At 33.0% G+C, this 15,113-nt stretch overlaps 2 protein-coding genes across 3 annotated transcripts in view; one reads left to right on the forward strand and one right to left on the reverse strand.

Moving 5' to 3' along the window:
* The window catches only part of Shal (potassium voltage-gated channel protein Shal), a 93,123-nt gene extending 87,377 nt beyond the window's left edge, over positions 1-5,746 (forward strand). The window contains exon 5 of the mRNA XM_070658465.1: positions 4,757-5,746. Coding sequence (XP_070514566.1) covers positions 4,757-4,771 — 15 coding nt within the window. The 3' untranslated portion in view covers positions 4,772-5,746. The remainder of the gene's footprint in view (positions 1-4,756) is intronic.
* Position 5,747: 1 nt separating this feature from the next.
* LOC139103615 (Histamine-gated chloride channel subunit 1) lies at positions 5,748-13,556 on the reverse strand. Of its 2 annotated transcripts, XM_070658468.1 has the most exons (8): positions 12,015-13,556; positions 11,223-11,457; positions 9,940-10,117; positions 9,316-9,542; positions 8,758-8,840; positions 8,265-8,576; positions 7,495-7,700; positions 5,748-6,280 (listed from the first exon to the last, which is right to left on the reverse strand). In XM_070658468.1, the coding sequence occupies exons 2-8, from the start codon at positions 11,441-11,443 to the stop codon at positions 6,104-6,106; spliced, it is 1,404 nt and encodes a 467-aa protein (XP_070514569.1). In that variant the 5' UTR covers positions 11,444-11,457; positions 12,015-13,556; the 3' UTR covers positions 5,748-6,103. The 2 variants fall into 2 exon arrangements, with proteins under 2 accessions (XP_070514569.1, XP_070514568.1); XM_070658467.1 differs by having other exon boundaries at positions 11,223-13,556.
* Between the last annotated feature and the right edge of the window lie 1,557 nt (positions 13,557-15,113).

Raw genomic sequence — 15,113 nt, forward strand, 5'->3', positions numbered from 1 at the left:
TTATATAAATCAGTTATATTTTATATTGTTCGTAATATTGAATATTTAAATTGATAATAAAAGCAGATTAAAATAATTTTTTTTAAAACCATGCAAATTATATAAATCTTATTAAGTTGCAAGATTATTTACGCAATCTTGAGCACATAAGACTTTAAAATATTTCGAAAATTCTTATTATTATAGATACCGGTTATTACAGTAATTGGCAATGTGATACTTATTTAAAGAAAAATACTTAATTAAATCTGTAACCGTGCTATTAAATGTAACATTTATCGTTTTCTTTTTATTTCCTGTTTGTTATTTAATGCTACGTAAAGTTATGAGGGAAGGTATTTAATTCGATTAATTATTTAAATTAATATTTATACAGAACGTAATAATACAGTAGTTTAAAAGAATAATTTATATGTTTATAGTAATTTTTTATTTTTGTCTACATTTGCCACTTTTGAAAACTATTTTGTCTATTTAGATTATATTATGGGTGACTGGCAATTTGCGCTAAGTATAATAATTGTTTAGCCGCTTCTTAGAATCCTCCCACGTTATCTCAAATCCATTAACGATCGGTACGACGCTCGTTAACTGCGCTGGCGACAGAAAGTCGATAGTTAATTACGCAAATGAAGGGATCTCGTTAACAGCCACGGCGAACACGATTGCGATAGATCGTTAAGTAACGTGCCCGCCGATTCGATCGTCATTGAAAGTGCATAGATCAGTGGCTACATGCGAATCCACGATGCACCCCTCACTAAATCTCGGATGCAATCGCATTAGATTGCGTTTGGCTTTTAAATCGGGTAATAACTTTCATCCTTTTATCTACAACGGCTCCACAAACGCTTATGAAATGGCTGTCAAGAGCGAAATGCAATCCGATGTAATATCGAAATGGAATTTACACTCGCTGCTAATTGGATTTTGCGATGAGCTTATCAATTATTATTACCTTTTTTTTTAAATTAATTATCACCTGTTAAATTATAACTAAATTTTTTATTTTTAAAGCCCCCATCAATTATAAATTTGTTATTAGTATATATATTTTTTATTGTGGGATCAATTTTTTTTGCAACGCATATAATATCACGTAAAATTTGTATTTCGAAAGTCAGACTTGGTCTTTATATTTTCTAAAAATGAAAAGCAATAGCTTGCTTTGGCTAATTAAATTTATTTGACAAAATTTAAAGTAGACCGATTTAATTTGTAATAATTGAACGTTAATTTGACGTTACATGCGTAATCGGCTGATAAGCAATAAGCAATTGTATTAGCTATAACGGATAATTGAATGTGGCACGCTTGTGACACGTGTCGCACGCAGGTGATGAGCCGTAGGAAATTATTGTCGGCGTTCCCGCGGAAGCGGCAGATCCGAAGAAGGGCAACGTCAAACCGGGAATGCGCTTCGAAGATGAAGAGCCGGTCGTGAATGGAATATTTCGGGTCGCGGCACAGTGAAACGATTCATTTGCAGCAGTGGGTGACAATTATGATTCCTTACGCGAATGTAATTATTCGCGGCGCGAGTGCGGCTCGCCGCAATTAATTGCCCTTCGCCGAGCAATTGCCGAATGATGAGGAACGACGGTTTTCCACGGTGCAGCTAACCGCAGCGATTAAAAGAGATGAAAGACGTACTTCTATTCACATCGTGCTGAATTCTCACCGCACGTCCGTGCTATCTCATACTAGCCGTGAAAGAAATTACGGATACGGGGAATGCGCGAAAATTTTCTTCGCGAAATTAAATCGCCGAACTCCACGTTGAAATTTTTATTTATATACTTATTCGTAAAATCTCTTGCTCTTTATTTTGCGAAATATAAGTATGGAAGAATCGATAGAAAAATTGTTAAGTAAACGTCTATTATAAGTTAATGAAGATCTTCGGTGATATCTGTCTTAATTTTATCAGTCTCTTATACAGTTCAATTAGACAACTTTGCGTTTGGTATGATTTAATTAAATTTTATTGCGCAAGTTGTGCTGAAAGTTCCAGCAAATTACTCCGTTATTAAATTTTACTTAATTAATAATTTTATTCGCCAGGAACTCTAAATTATAATTGCAGCGTTGCATTTTAACGAGAGAAGAATTTGGATTTAAAGATCAAGATAGAAAGAAGCTTTCTTTTATTATTTTTTTGTTGCTTAAACATAAAACACTTTAATCTAGCCGACGATGATAATAATAAGAGTGATAATTCTTCTGCTATCTAATTCTTTAAAAGTTTTTTATTATTTATGTTACTTCAAGATATATTTACAGTTTGAACTCTAAATTATTTGTTTCGCAGACATTGAAAGTTTAATTATTTGTGACATAGCAATATTCAGGATGCTTCAATTATTTGGTTGAAAGTTGCCTTTTCTCGTCGTTTATTATGAACACATCATTACTAGCTTATTGATCATAGGATATAAACAGCATTTAGATTATTCTCGACGGGAATAGTTTGATTTATTTGAATTATTTCAGAATCTTTATGTTGTTTGTTAAACAGGGTATAAATATAATTGTTTTTAACGCATGTATTAGGGATTTAATTATACTAGAAGAAATCATGCGCGCTCTACACGCGCACTGCTTTTTACGAGACCCCAAATACAAATTACGAAAAAAAATTATGCGACTTACCAATCTGCATGAGCGTCAGCGGAGTTGTGGAATTCTGGCGGTGACTGTAACATAAAATAAAACATATTAATGTAGACACGCCAGTATATTAGTTAATAAAATTAATAAAAAAAAAGGTAAAAGTTTTTTTTTAATAAAGATTTTATTTAAAAAATTAATTCTTACCTAAAAGTTGCTCCGCTGATGCAGGATGCCCGTCCCGGGCCTGCTCCTCCTCTCAGATGGGACGTGTCGAGTCATCTTTCCGCGCACTGGACACTCGCGAACGCGCCCGATAAATTACTGTCACGAAAATTAAATTTTTATTGAACACTTTTGCACGATAGTCTGCGACACTCCCGTTAAAACATTTTTATATAGAAGAATGACGTCCGAATACTTTGCGGAACTACCGAAGCGACCGACGAACCGGCTGCGGTTCGTATTTATACAGTTTCGGCGTACGACACTTTTCTCCTTCGGATTTTTATCTAAGCAGAATTCTTGATTCGCTTAGATAAAAATCCAAAGAAGTGCTGAGCTGTAATAATATCAACGTAAATTCCATACAAATGTACGCAATTTACATCGATATATGAAATTTAAATTAAGACATAATATACAAATTAAACAATTTTTTTTTTAATTTAAATATATTGTTTTAAGTTTTTATTATTTCAGAACACCGGCGCGATATTTTAATATTTTATTTTATTAAACATTATTTTATATTATATGCTAATATAATTGTGCCGCGGGTAATATAAAAATTTTTTCCCACCCGAAATTCTAACAATTAAAATCTAAAAAAAGAAAGTATGCGACTTACGGATCTGCAGCGGCGGAGTGTTGATAAGATGATCTGTAACAAATAAATGAAAGAAATTAAATTGTAGAGATCTCAATAATTATTTAGAGAAAAAAAAACAGATTATACGCGCCTCTGATTTTTTTTATTATAAAAACCACAAAATTAAGTTTTAAAAACGGCAACGATAAAAGAAAAAAATTGATCCTTACCAGTGGGTTGCTCCGCCGATGCACGATGCCTTTCCTAGGTCCTCCTCCTCCTCTCAGCACTGGTCAACTGGTTCAACGGGGATGTTAGGCTGGTGCTCCTTCGATGAAAGTCTTCCTCTGGCTTTTCATCTGAAACAAAAAAGTTTTATTTTGTTAGTAAAAATGACGAAAATTAATCATGCTGCGTTACAAGTAATTATAACTATTTTATGTGAAGTATTCACTTTACAGATACCCGACACGTACATCTTATCGATCGCGAAGGTCCGTTCGCACCAGCTAATATTGTATAATAATATACAGTTGACTACACACACGGCAGCAGGCACATACCTAAGTTTCACGTTATCACCGCGCGAGATGTGTACGCCGCGCACGCGACCGACCTCTACTCTCGGTCACTACGCAGCCATAAAAATACATTAACAGATATTTCCAAGCCTCGCATTTCTACACCACGAATAATTATCTCCCGAATCTATCGCGCACTGGTCGATCTAAACCTCCTTACCTCTAGCCCGACCGTACTCGTCGACGTCTCGTTAATGGCAAAGAGACACGAGTTTAATATACGCGTGCACATGGTTTTAACTCACCTTATATCGAAAAGATGTAATCGCCGGTACGCACAGTTAATGCGAGAAGGTAGTTCACGCCTGATTACATGTCCCTGGTCCGTCGATCGTACGTAGATCTTTAATACGTACGGAGCACGTGCTGCGTACGTACGTTCCGTTCGACCGTATGAGAAGGACAGAGCGAGAGTGGGGGTAGTAGAGGATCGCAGCTAGTGCGCGGCACGTACGCCGCTTACTCTTACCCCCCTTTCCTCCCCCCCGGCTACCTGTTCCGTCTCTCTCTCTCTTTCTTTCTCACCTCTACACAATTTAACGCGTTATAAAAAAATTTATCTGCTGAATATTAATTGCAAATTGACCCGATACTTAACAACTAACGTTTACTCTCGTCTTTTTTTTTACTTAATAGTTTAAGCGGCAACTATAAAATCGCGAATCAGGTAATTCATGCGTAACGCATCTACTTTTTTTTAAATAGGAATCTCTGTCGTGCTTTATTCCATTTAAATTTTATTTCTGTATTGCAGTATTGTGACTGTTGATCTCTCTCTTTCTCTCTATACACCGAGGAAATTTGCGATCGCAGCATGTAGATCTTCAAATAAAAGAAAAAGAAAATTAAACTTGTGCAAGGATGACTCAGAATTTACATGAACACGACGAACGATCGTAACATAATTAAAAGGTACTTGAATTGAGACACAAGTATAAATGATTAATTTAATTTTTATACATTATTGATATATATTTATATAATATGGGTAAATTATATATGTAAGTAAATATGTTCTGGCACTATAAATACTTATATCTATTTTATTTAAGCAACTTTTAAATCTGTAATTCTATTAATTCGTCAAATATTAAATATATAATTTAATTTATACTTTATATTTTTTAAATACACAGTTATTTAACGATTGTTAAAATAATTACGTAAACTGATTTTAATTTATGAAGATTTTTGTTTATATATTAACTTTTTCATATTTTATTATCAAATTAGAAATTTCACTTTATTATAAATTTCGTTTTTATTATTGTGTATACGGTTTAGAATTATTTAAGTACTTTTTTTTTGTTATTACAAACGTCTTAGGTCTATCGAAGAAATTATTTCAGCAATTTACTGCGTTAGAAGTCGAGAAACGCTGACGTAAATGCTCAATTTATTAGCGCACCAGAAGGTAGTGGTTTGCAGTAGTAATACTCCGTAATGTGTCAGACAAAACGCGCCATTAACTTGCCGCAAGGTATTTAAGTTCGAATGGCGAACAAAACGCAGCAACTAAACGAGGCTAACATAATTTTTAACATTCTCTAAAATTATTATTTATCGTTAATTAAATTGTTGATAAATATAACATAACATTACAAGCGGTACGTACGCTTTGATTAAATTTAAACGTTTACAAGTTTCAAACAAATATAATTTTTTCTTATTTTAATGAAATAAATAACATTTTTGAAATTAAAAAAAAGAAATTAATTACAAAAATTAGTTGTAAAAGTTAGGAAAGTATTTGAAAGGTAATAAGAAATAATTGATTTTAAAATGTCTTATTCCTCTATAATTATATCGTTACGTATCTTATAATTTATTACTGAACGTTTTTACTGTGTCTTGTAATGAACACAGGTTGGTTAATTTTTTTATTTTATCACAATTCATTAAACACGTCTTTAATAAATACGCGGATTTTACAGATTTCTTTTTATTGTGCCGTGTTTTACACATAATTTGCAGAATGCATTTTTTGTTTGTTAATTTTGATTTAATTTTATTGTTTGCACCCGTGATATTTTTTTTCCCCGTAATTCGAGTCTTTAAAAGCGCGTTTGATTCCCGCCGGGTTGCGTCTTCCTGAGTTGCATTACAGGAATGTGCTCCAATAGACGACGTTAAGGATGAAGAACGAGAAAGGGAAAAAGAATCTGGATATCTTGTCGATGTAAATAGCGGTGGCTCGTCCTTGGCAGCATTGTCCGTACTGAACTGTTGGTGACCTTGTTGGACTTCTGCTTCTTTCGGCATCTGGCCTCATTGGCGTCTGTAAAAAAAGAAAAATAAAATATATATATAATATAACAACATAAAAGTAACAAATATAGCAAATTATTTTGTAGACACCCTATTTATTTTGCTTCATATTTTTTTTTATAATTATCTTATTGGTGAAGACTATCAACAGGTAAGTGAAATTATTACATTTACTTATAATTAATTGTTATACAAAAAAGAGATCGACGAACGTGTGATGTAATATACAAAAAGACCTAGATTGGTATTTATTATTAATTAATCTTTTAACGAATATATGCACACATGCTCTGTAATGAGAATTAAATATTTTATATATATTGCAAAAATGCAAAAGTGCGCTTGCGGATCGAAGATAAAGTATATAATAATCGTAGAAAATATATTTATCTGCATTTTGTTTACCACTTATTAAAAGGAGGTGATATTTATTTCGCTCACAAGCGTTTTATCGTAAAGCAAGCAAGAATAAATGCCGCAGTAGTGCAAGCAAATATTACGCGCCACGGATGTAATGAAAACGGGATGCGTTCTACATACAGAATACGGCGAACTGCAAGGTCTGTGTAAGCTACACAGAATAAAGGAGAAAATAAATATTTCTCTGTGAATTGAGTGTAGGACGCATGCATGCAATAAAATCAAACTTTGGAACTCGTTCAAGAGAGAAGTTACCACAGAAAGAAGTTACTTGCCATGCGATGCGATGAATCGTCCAGGAAAGTGGTCGTACTTCGAATTGTATTTTTCAAGCGGCACTTTCCTGGCGTTCGTCGTACAACACCATTTCGATTAAAATATTAATAGACTTGCAGAAATCAATTTTCAGAGGTTCTTGAAAAGTAAGCTTCCTTTCTGAAACCGCTGGAGCGCTGAAAAATTTTGTTTGAAATTTACACGCAGCGATTTTTGCGCCGCACAATCGTACATGCACTCGCCTTTCCTTTTCTTTTATTAAACCAAGCGATACAACTTCGTTACGGATTTCAATGATTTACACGCGCGACTTCGTGCATGTCGATAATTTATAATGGACACAGTTTACAACGCAGTGCCCTTTATTTGCAGTATTTTTATTCGGCTGACCGATATCGCATCGACGGAACGAAATCGCGTTACTCTCGGTCGAGCCGCGCATTTCGTTTTATCTCGAACTATCAATTTCGCGGATCCGGCGGCGCGTTTGGTATAAATATCGCAACGCGCAATATTTTCCCGGTTTACCTTGAAGTCGTCGATGGCCTCGCGGAGATCTTCGTCCGAGTATCCTTTCATGGCCTTTGTGGCGACTGGCCCCATAAAGTTGTTCACTACTGCGAATTCCATGAGTGACAGAAAGACGAACACGCTACACGATGACATCCACACGTCGATTGCCTTCACATATGAAACTGGCGGTAAAGATTGCTGAGATTGCGTATTTTGCGTGGCTAAAAAAAAAATATATATTAACAAATCAATTGACAATTATTTCAATTTCGAAAAATTTAATAGAAGTAATTTAATTATTTTTATTTTTAAGTTTAAATTTCTATAACTACATTTATGTACACGTATTTATTATATTGCGTGCTGATTCGAGTTTAGAATATTGTTCGATGCTTCATTTTTATGCAGACGTAAATTTGAATATGCATTATTGTGTAAATGAGCTAAATTTTAATTATTACATATTGAATTTCATTGATATAAATTACATTTATTTTCAATCTTTACTTTTTTTCTTTCTTTTTTTTTTTAACCACATTAAACTTTATCGTAATATACATATTTATATTCAGGTAATTTCTATTTTAACTTGCAGTACTTCACGAGAAAAGTTGAATAGCAGTAAAATAATTAATTTAAACTAATGAATTTATTAGAACGGTTTCGCATTAGTAAATTGCAATTTAGCTGATATTTCTGCTGTCATTAAACCCTGTAACAAAGCGTTCTATCGCAAATATCATGAATAGTTATATCACGAGCAATGGGAGAAGAGGTCGCCTAACCGAGGGTCAGTAGTGACGTCACGCCAAGGGTGACCCGGGCCGGGATGGCTTCCGGCTTGATCCAGAAGGCGATCCAGGACATGACGACGATCAGGGCAGACGGGATGTACGTGTGGAACAGGTGATAACCCAGTCTCCGGCGCAGATTGAAGACAATCTGTATGCACGTGAAGTTTCCGGTCGAGTATTCGATCGTGCAGTCAGTCGTGTAGTTGTTTGATATGTCGAGTTGCGGCAGTTCGATTTCCGGATTAACCACGAGAGGATCGGTCATATTCCACAGGAATACTAAATCTTGCGTCGTATGCGAAACTGGAAAAAAATGTATAATGTAAAACGATGTGGAGAGATGTAAAAAAGAAAAAGAGTATTAAATCACATTTTTTCTTACGTGTCATTAATAATGAAAATGTTACAATATTATTTATATGATTTTATGGTGAAGAAAATAGCAACAACGACATAATGTACTTATTAATTATTATATACTTACGGCTTTCGATCATCATCGAGCAAATTTGCGTGTCGTGAGGATAGGATTCGAATTTCATCGCGCATGACAGCACCAGTGTTAATCTAAAACGAATATTATGCCTTCCTGCGTGATACAGTTTATTAATCGAATTGCATTTCAATTTCTAATACTAGCACGTTTAACACGAGCGTGTTATTTTTACAGTGACAAACAACGTCGAAGTCTCTCTCTATTTTTGCTCCCGGCGAAACACATTCAGAACAAGTAACTAAATTTGCATTATTATATAGGTAATAAAATTTGACGGGATGGCATGGTTTCTGTTTGCTCGGTCCAATACGTTGAATTAAAATAGCTAGTAGATGGAAATAAATGAAGTCAAGCCAGTTATAAATTAAAGTGACACGGGTTTGAATCGAAATATATGAAAGTAAAAACTGTATATGTTGCACCAAGATTTTTAAAAATTAGTTTCTTAAGCAAATTAAAAAAAAAAATTATTAAAATGTCTTAATTTTTTTTTCCTTTTTCACACGTATGTACTTAATAACTGCGACATGCATAGTATAGACTTACTTTGACATATAAAGCAACGTTTTATCGTGATACAGCCAGAGATAATGATTCGGTATCGACATCTCATGAAACGTGACCTTCTTTGCATTCTTGAAGAAACAGTCTGGTCTCCAGATATTGTGTAACCAATCCACGTCAAGTATCCGGTAATCCTCGGACATGTTTTCCGGTAATCGCAGCCTAGAGTCTCGCCAACTTTGAGCGAGAAATATGTCGGCCACGTATGTCTGTTGTCGTGGAAAAATTATGTAAACAGATGCCGCACTTTATGTGCGACCATTTGCAGATGACATAATTATTTTTTTTCTTTTAACAAAAAAAAAAGTCTTTTAATTTGCATCTGTTTTACAAATTATATCTCCGTGTGTAGTTCCAAAAAAATTTGAAGACCAATGCGACATTATTTTTACTTAAAAATAAATTAATTATGCTAATCTTTTTAATAAAAATCAACTATAATAATATTATTTCATCTAACACATATATTGTTATTACGATGTTTAATTAAATTAAATGTAAAAAAAATAAAACTTATTAAAATTTTATACAGATAGTGAATATAATTTCAGAGAAATGTTTGAAAAAGCATTTCCGGCGTGTTGCTTATGATTATTCTTCGCTCACCATCGATTCCTCGTTTATTGAGTCCAAGCTGAGCACTGTTACATGAAAATAAACAACGGTGGGCTGACCGAAAAATTTTGGAGGCCTGTGCTTATCGTATTGCTTTGGATTTAAGGGCAGGATGTCTCTCAGCGATAAGGAAGTTTCTTTTTTTCCATACTCATCGAAGTCCAGCTCTCTAAAATATTGAAAAGTCTTTTTAAAGTATCAGAAGGCATGCTAATAGGCGGTCTATTTAAATATCGTCTTATATCACTGTGAAACCTGTCAAGCTGTTGGTCTATAACAAGACTTTCAAGAGTTTTCTCACCTATTTCTATTTAGAAATGTATATTCAAAGTAATAATTGTTACGTAGAGAGTGGGTGAAGGTTGTGCACGGATATTTCACGCTTGCACGTTATGCCTGGATTACGCTATCCAACACGTTAATTACTAGCACTCTCCTATTTCGCGTAAAGGGTTTATTTAATGCCACGAGACAATAAAAAAAAAAAAAAAAAATTAACCTTGTTACTCTAACGCCGCAGCAAAGGAATAAGATATTAAACTAGCGAACGCCAATGATATTAAACGCGCGAGAATACAACCAGCTGATATAAAACATTACGCAACAATAATTGTAAAATAATATATATATATATCGTTAGTTATCAAATCGTTGCATTTTAATTTTAATAAAGAAGAAAACAGGGCTTTGCACGGCTGCAATTAATCGTCAGTAATGACTTTAAAAGTTAAATAACAGCTATAACAGCGATATCGTTGGCACAGCGATTTTTATTGCAGCATCGATGACACTCATAAATTATTCACAGACCACAAGAGCATTGAATACGTGCAGTCTGTTGGCAATTTCATTATTACAGAGCGGGTGCTATTTTTCTTAACGGGGTCGGTCACGTCGATGCCGCGATGCCATTTCTAGCCGTACGACTTTCTTTGTTCAATTAGAATATAATTGCGGTATTGATTGAGAAACAAATGCGTCGGGGAATATAGACCTGGCATAACGTTCATCAATAAATTACAGTTTGTTTGTAATCTGCGTCATACATATCGGTAATATAAACGATCTGCAAAGCGTAATTTCTGATGCAGGAATTATTCAAAATTATACATCACATATTGTGCTCTTCGTGAATTTTTTTCCTTTTTTTTTAACAAGAGTATGATTTAAAAAAAAAGTTTTAAATGCAAATTATTATTTTAGTAGAGAGTTTTAAAACTTTGCAATATCTAAAGCGATTGGCCGACAAAAAAGTGAATAAGTTGCCTACTTACGGAAAATGCGGAGCGGTCATGTCAAGAAGGGCGTACAAGTACCAGCATATGATCAGCAGAAAGTGCCACGTCATTCCTGAAGAGAGCAGAGAGTATGGAGAGCTGTACGGATGGTCCAAAGAAAAAGCACACACAGTGCATTCAATGAAGTATGCAGAGTATGTCATAAAGAATTCATCGACGTGGAAGAATCGATGAGATCGTTTTGAACTTGCGAACATCAAAGGAGCACCTCCTGCGAGCGGTAAGTTATCTGTTACGTTCGTTTCTTTGAATATTAATATTTTAATATAATTGTAATTAATTTGACTTTCAACTCGACGTAACACAAATCTCGCTCGTTTCTCCTCTCTTCTTTTCTGCCAATAGAGCATATTTGTAATTATTTATATTAATCTTATTTTTTCTTATGCGGATTTAATTTATGTACACTGTACAAACATGTTTGTCTACTGCAAATATTAAATTACGCGTAAATGAAAGAAAGAGAAAATATTAAAAATAAAAAAAAGTTAAAAAATAAAAAAAAATTACTTTAAAATGATTGTACTAAAGCGTAAAATATCGTTAAATTTTATAATATGATACATAAAACGATAAATTTAATACCCTTATTGATTAAGTAATTTTATATTGAAATCAAGTTTTATGTTAATCAGATATTGGAATTTTAGTTTTAATATTAACCCGCGAGCTAACATATTTCACGGGCTGTTTCCTGCGTTGCGTCCTCTCATTTTTAAATTTCATGGTCCTTCACACGACGGTTTTCCGATCCAATTTTCCACTTACCGATCAACTGCACATTCTATCGTTCGGAAATCCGGCGAATACTCTCGACGAAGATCGAACGGAAGTTGTTAGCCGCTCGCCCGAAAATCTTTCTCACCGGACGATCACTTCCGGCTCTTCGTGGATCAATGAACATCTGAATTACATCTAAACATAGCGTCTCATGAACGAAGCCATTGACACAGATTGATCTTGGGAATCTTGTTAAATTACGTTGACGACGTTAACCATCGATCGTCACATCAACTGATTAATTTAACAAATAAAAAATATTAAACGAAGACACTCGTAAGTCTAAATAATTATAAAATTGTAAATAAGAAAAATAAAAATTAATCTTAAATATATTTAGTAAAATAAATTCAAAATTAAAAGATCCACTACTGAAAATAATTTTTAACTTGTACACGATATTTTCTGCGGTGCTTAAATACAATTATAGGCTCGTTCTACGATTGACGCATCCTCTTGTCAGTTTCGACGTGCACGTTGAAAAGACGTTGATAGCTCGATGCCGTTTTAATCCACAATATCTCCCAACACTCGGAAGGCTTCCTTCGTCTCTCTTAATTACGATCTCTGAATACGTTGATGAAATGTCGACGAATAATACGGATTTTATTACGCGCACGGCACTCTAGATTTGTCATACGGAAACTGGTCATACCACCGCACTTTCTTTCTCGTTGTTCGTAAACCATCCTGTCGCTCGACTGTCTCTAAGCCAATTTGCCTATCGACAAACTGATTAAGCCCTACTCTCTTTCATCTGTAGTATCGTGTAACATTTGAGCATGTGGATTTGAATAAGAGGTCCTGTAATTTTTTAATTAAATTTTTTTCAATAAAATTTTAATTGAATTCTAATACTCTTCGGTTTCAAATAGTTTCTGATTATTTGTAATTAAAAAAAAAAGTGACTATCTCTTTTGTAGATAAAAATTTTTATTTAATATATTTTTTTAATAAAACAAAAATAATAATTATTAAGAAAAATGCTGATTTATGATAAACTTATCAACAAAGCAACGCGTCAAAAGATCTCAAGCTTTCCTTCTGATTGTAAGTTTTTGCAATCCTATAAATCTAATTAATTTGAGAAATTACTACCCTACTTTCTTGTCGTTATTAATTGTGGAATAGTAAATTATTATTTTTATAATTTTTATTTTAATAAAATTCGAGGGTATTGTAAAGCTATGCGATTTCTTGAATATGTTTGCAGTCGATACATGAGCTTTTCTCGCTTATTGAAAGCTGCTAACCAAATTTTCCGTTATACGGTCGGCAACAATAAATCGATAATAGAAAATAAAAAATGTAATTATGTAAACGAAATATCAATCAAGTTATAACTAACTTCTTTACAATAGACTGTCCCAATTGAATTAAAATAGTTATGTATACTTTTATTTTTAATTACCAACAAAGGAAGCTTTATCGGCCATATCGGCGCGATGCAAGCTTGCCATCCACTGTAGAATTCCCTTAACAACTCACCAGTGAAATATAAGAGGTCACTTCCTGTACATTTTCTGAAATTAATTAATAGTGGTTATTTTTAATAATATTTTATAAATTATATAACAATAATATAAAATATATGTGACGCTTTGTCGGAATAATTTTTTCCTTTTTGTAAAACTTATATCTTTTGAGGTTCCGGTATTTTTCCGTGCTCTAAATATAAATTTTTTATACATATACACGCAAAAGATATATATATCGTGCAGCTAAATAAAATAATTAAATTAATTTTACAAAGTTACATTTCTGAAATAAATACAAAAGAAAGATATTATATTTAAATTCAAATCAAAGGGGATAATGGACTATATACTGAATAAAGAAATTACATGTCAGTGGACAGGATTTTCCTGCGTATTTATATCAGATCATACATTATCTCCAAGATGATACTTGGAAGCTGCGCGTCACCGCGCGATCGAGCCGCTTCGCGAACTATCGTACATTTTCCTGTCGTAAGAAAGAAAACTGAAATCTACGCGAAACCAGAGTAAAAATCCGGATATTGGCTGGCCTTTTCTACGGGGCCTTGATATGTTCAGTTGGAACCATCATCTTTGTCCTCGAGCAGTACAATTATAATTCAGCAACGCAAGAAATTAATTAAATTAATAATTAATAAAAAAAACCAAGTATCATCGTGTTCAACGATCCACTTGTCTTTTTATTTTAATTGTGGCAAAATTTAAAATTATGATTGACTCAATCAATTTTACGGGTGTTCGTATTTTTAAAGTTTCTTTTTTTTTTAATAATTAAATTAATTATGTTATAACGTCTTAATACGATTCTAATATTAATTTGCATGTTACTGCGATGTAAATCTCAAAGCACGAGGCACAAAGAGGATGACAAATCGTTGGATACGACATAATTGACGGTTACAGATTATTCTATTCATTTGCATCATAAAGCTGCAGAACTTTAAGCCTTTATGCATCCAACAAATATCGCAGGAAGGTTTCATCATTGTTTCCTTTTTCTTTTTTAAATTTTACAGCATTAATATATATTTGTTCAATATTAAGAGATTTTTATAATACGAAAATGGTTTTCAAAAAGTTAATATAATTTATTAGATTGTATTAAAATACACTGATATGATTTTTGTTTAAATTTATTTAATCGAGATTAAGATATGTATGATTTTGATAATTTTTTGTAATATATTATATATTTAAATTAATTTTTTTATTCTGTTACTTAAAATGGATAAGAATTAATGTGGCTTGCACATAACTGATATTGATGCATATGGCTTAAAGACGCACATAGTTTTGTAATTCAATAATACATGTAATAATGCGTTTAACAACACTTATTATAAATTATTTAAATACATGTTGCATTCGTATGCATAACGCATTATTTTCTTCTTATTTTATTATACGATATTTCATTAACCGCGCTACATTGTATAACAAAGTCACTCTATGAAAGTATTTTTAATACGCAACACCGTATCTAAAACGTTGTAACAATAAATGAACATTTGATTTTAGATATTCATGAATTAATTTCGTAAAATTACTATTTAAACGTTCTTTTTTATTTTTTTATTTTTTTTATTTT

The sequence above is a fragment of the Cardiocondyla obscurior genome, linkage group LG06 (assembly GCF_019399895.1).
Source record: "Cardiocondyla obscurior isolate alpha-2009 linkage group LG06, Cobs3.1, whole genome shotgun sequence".
Taxonomy (NCBI): Eukaryota; Metazoa; Arthropoda; class Insecta; order Hymenoptera; family Formicidae; genus Cardiocondyla; species Cardiocondyla obscurior.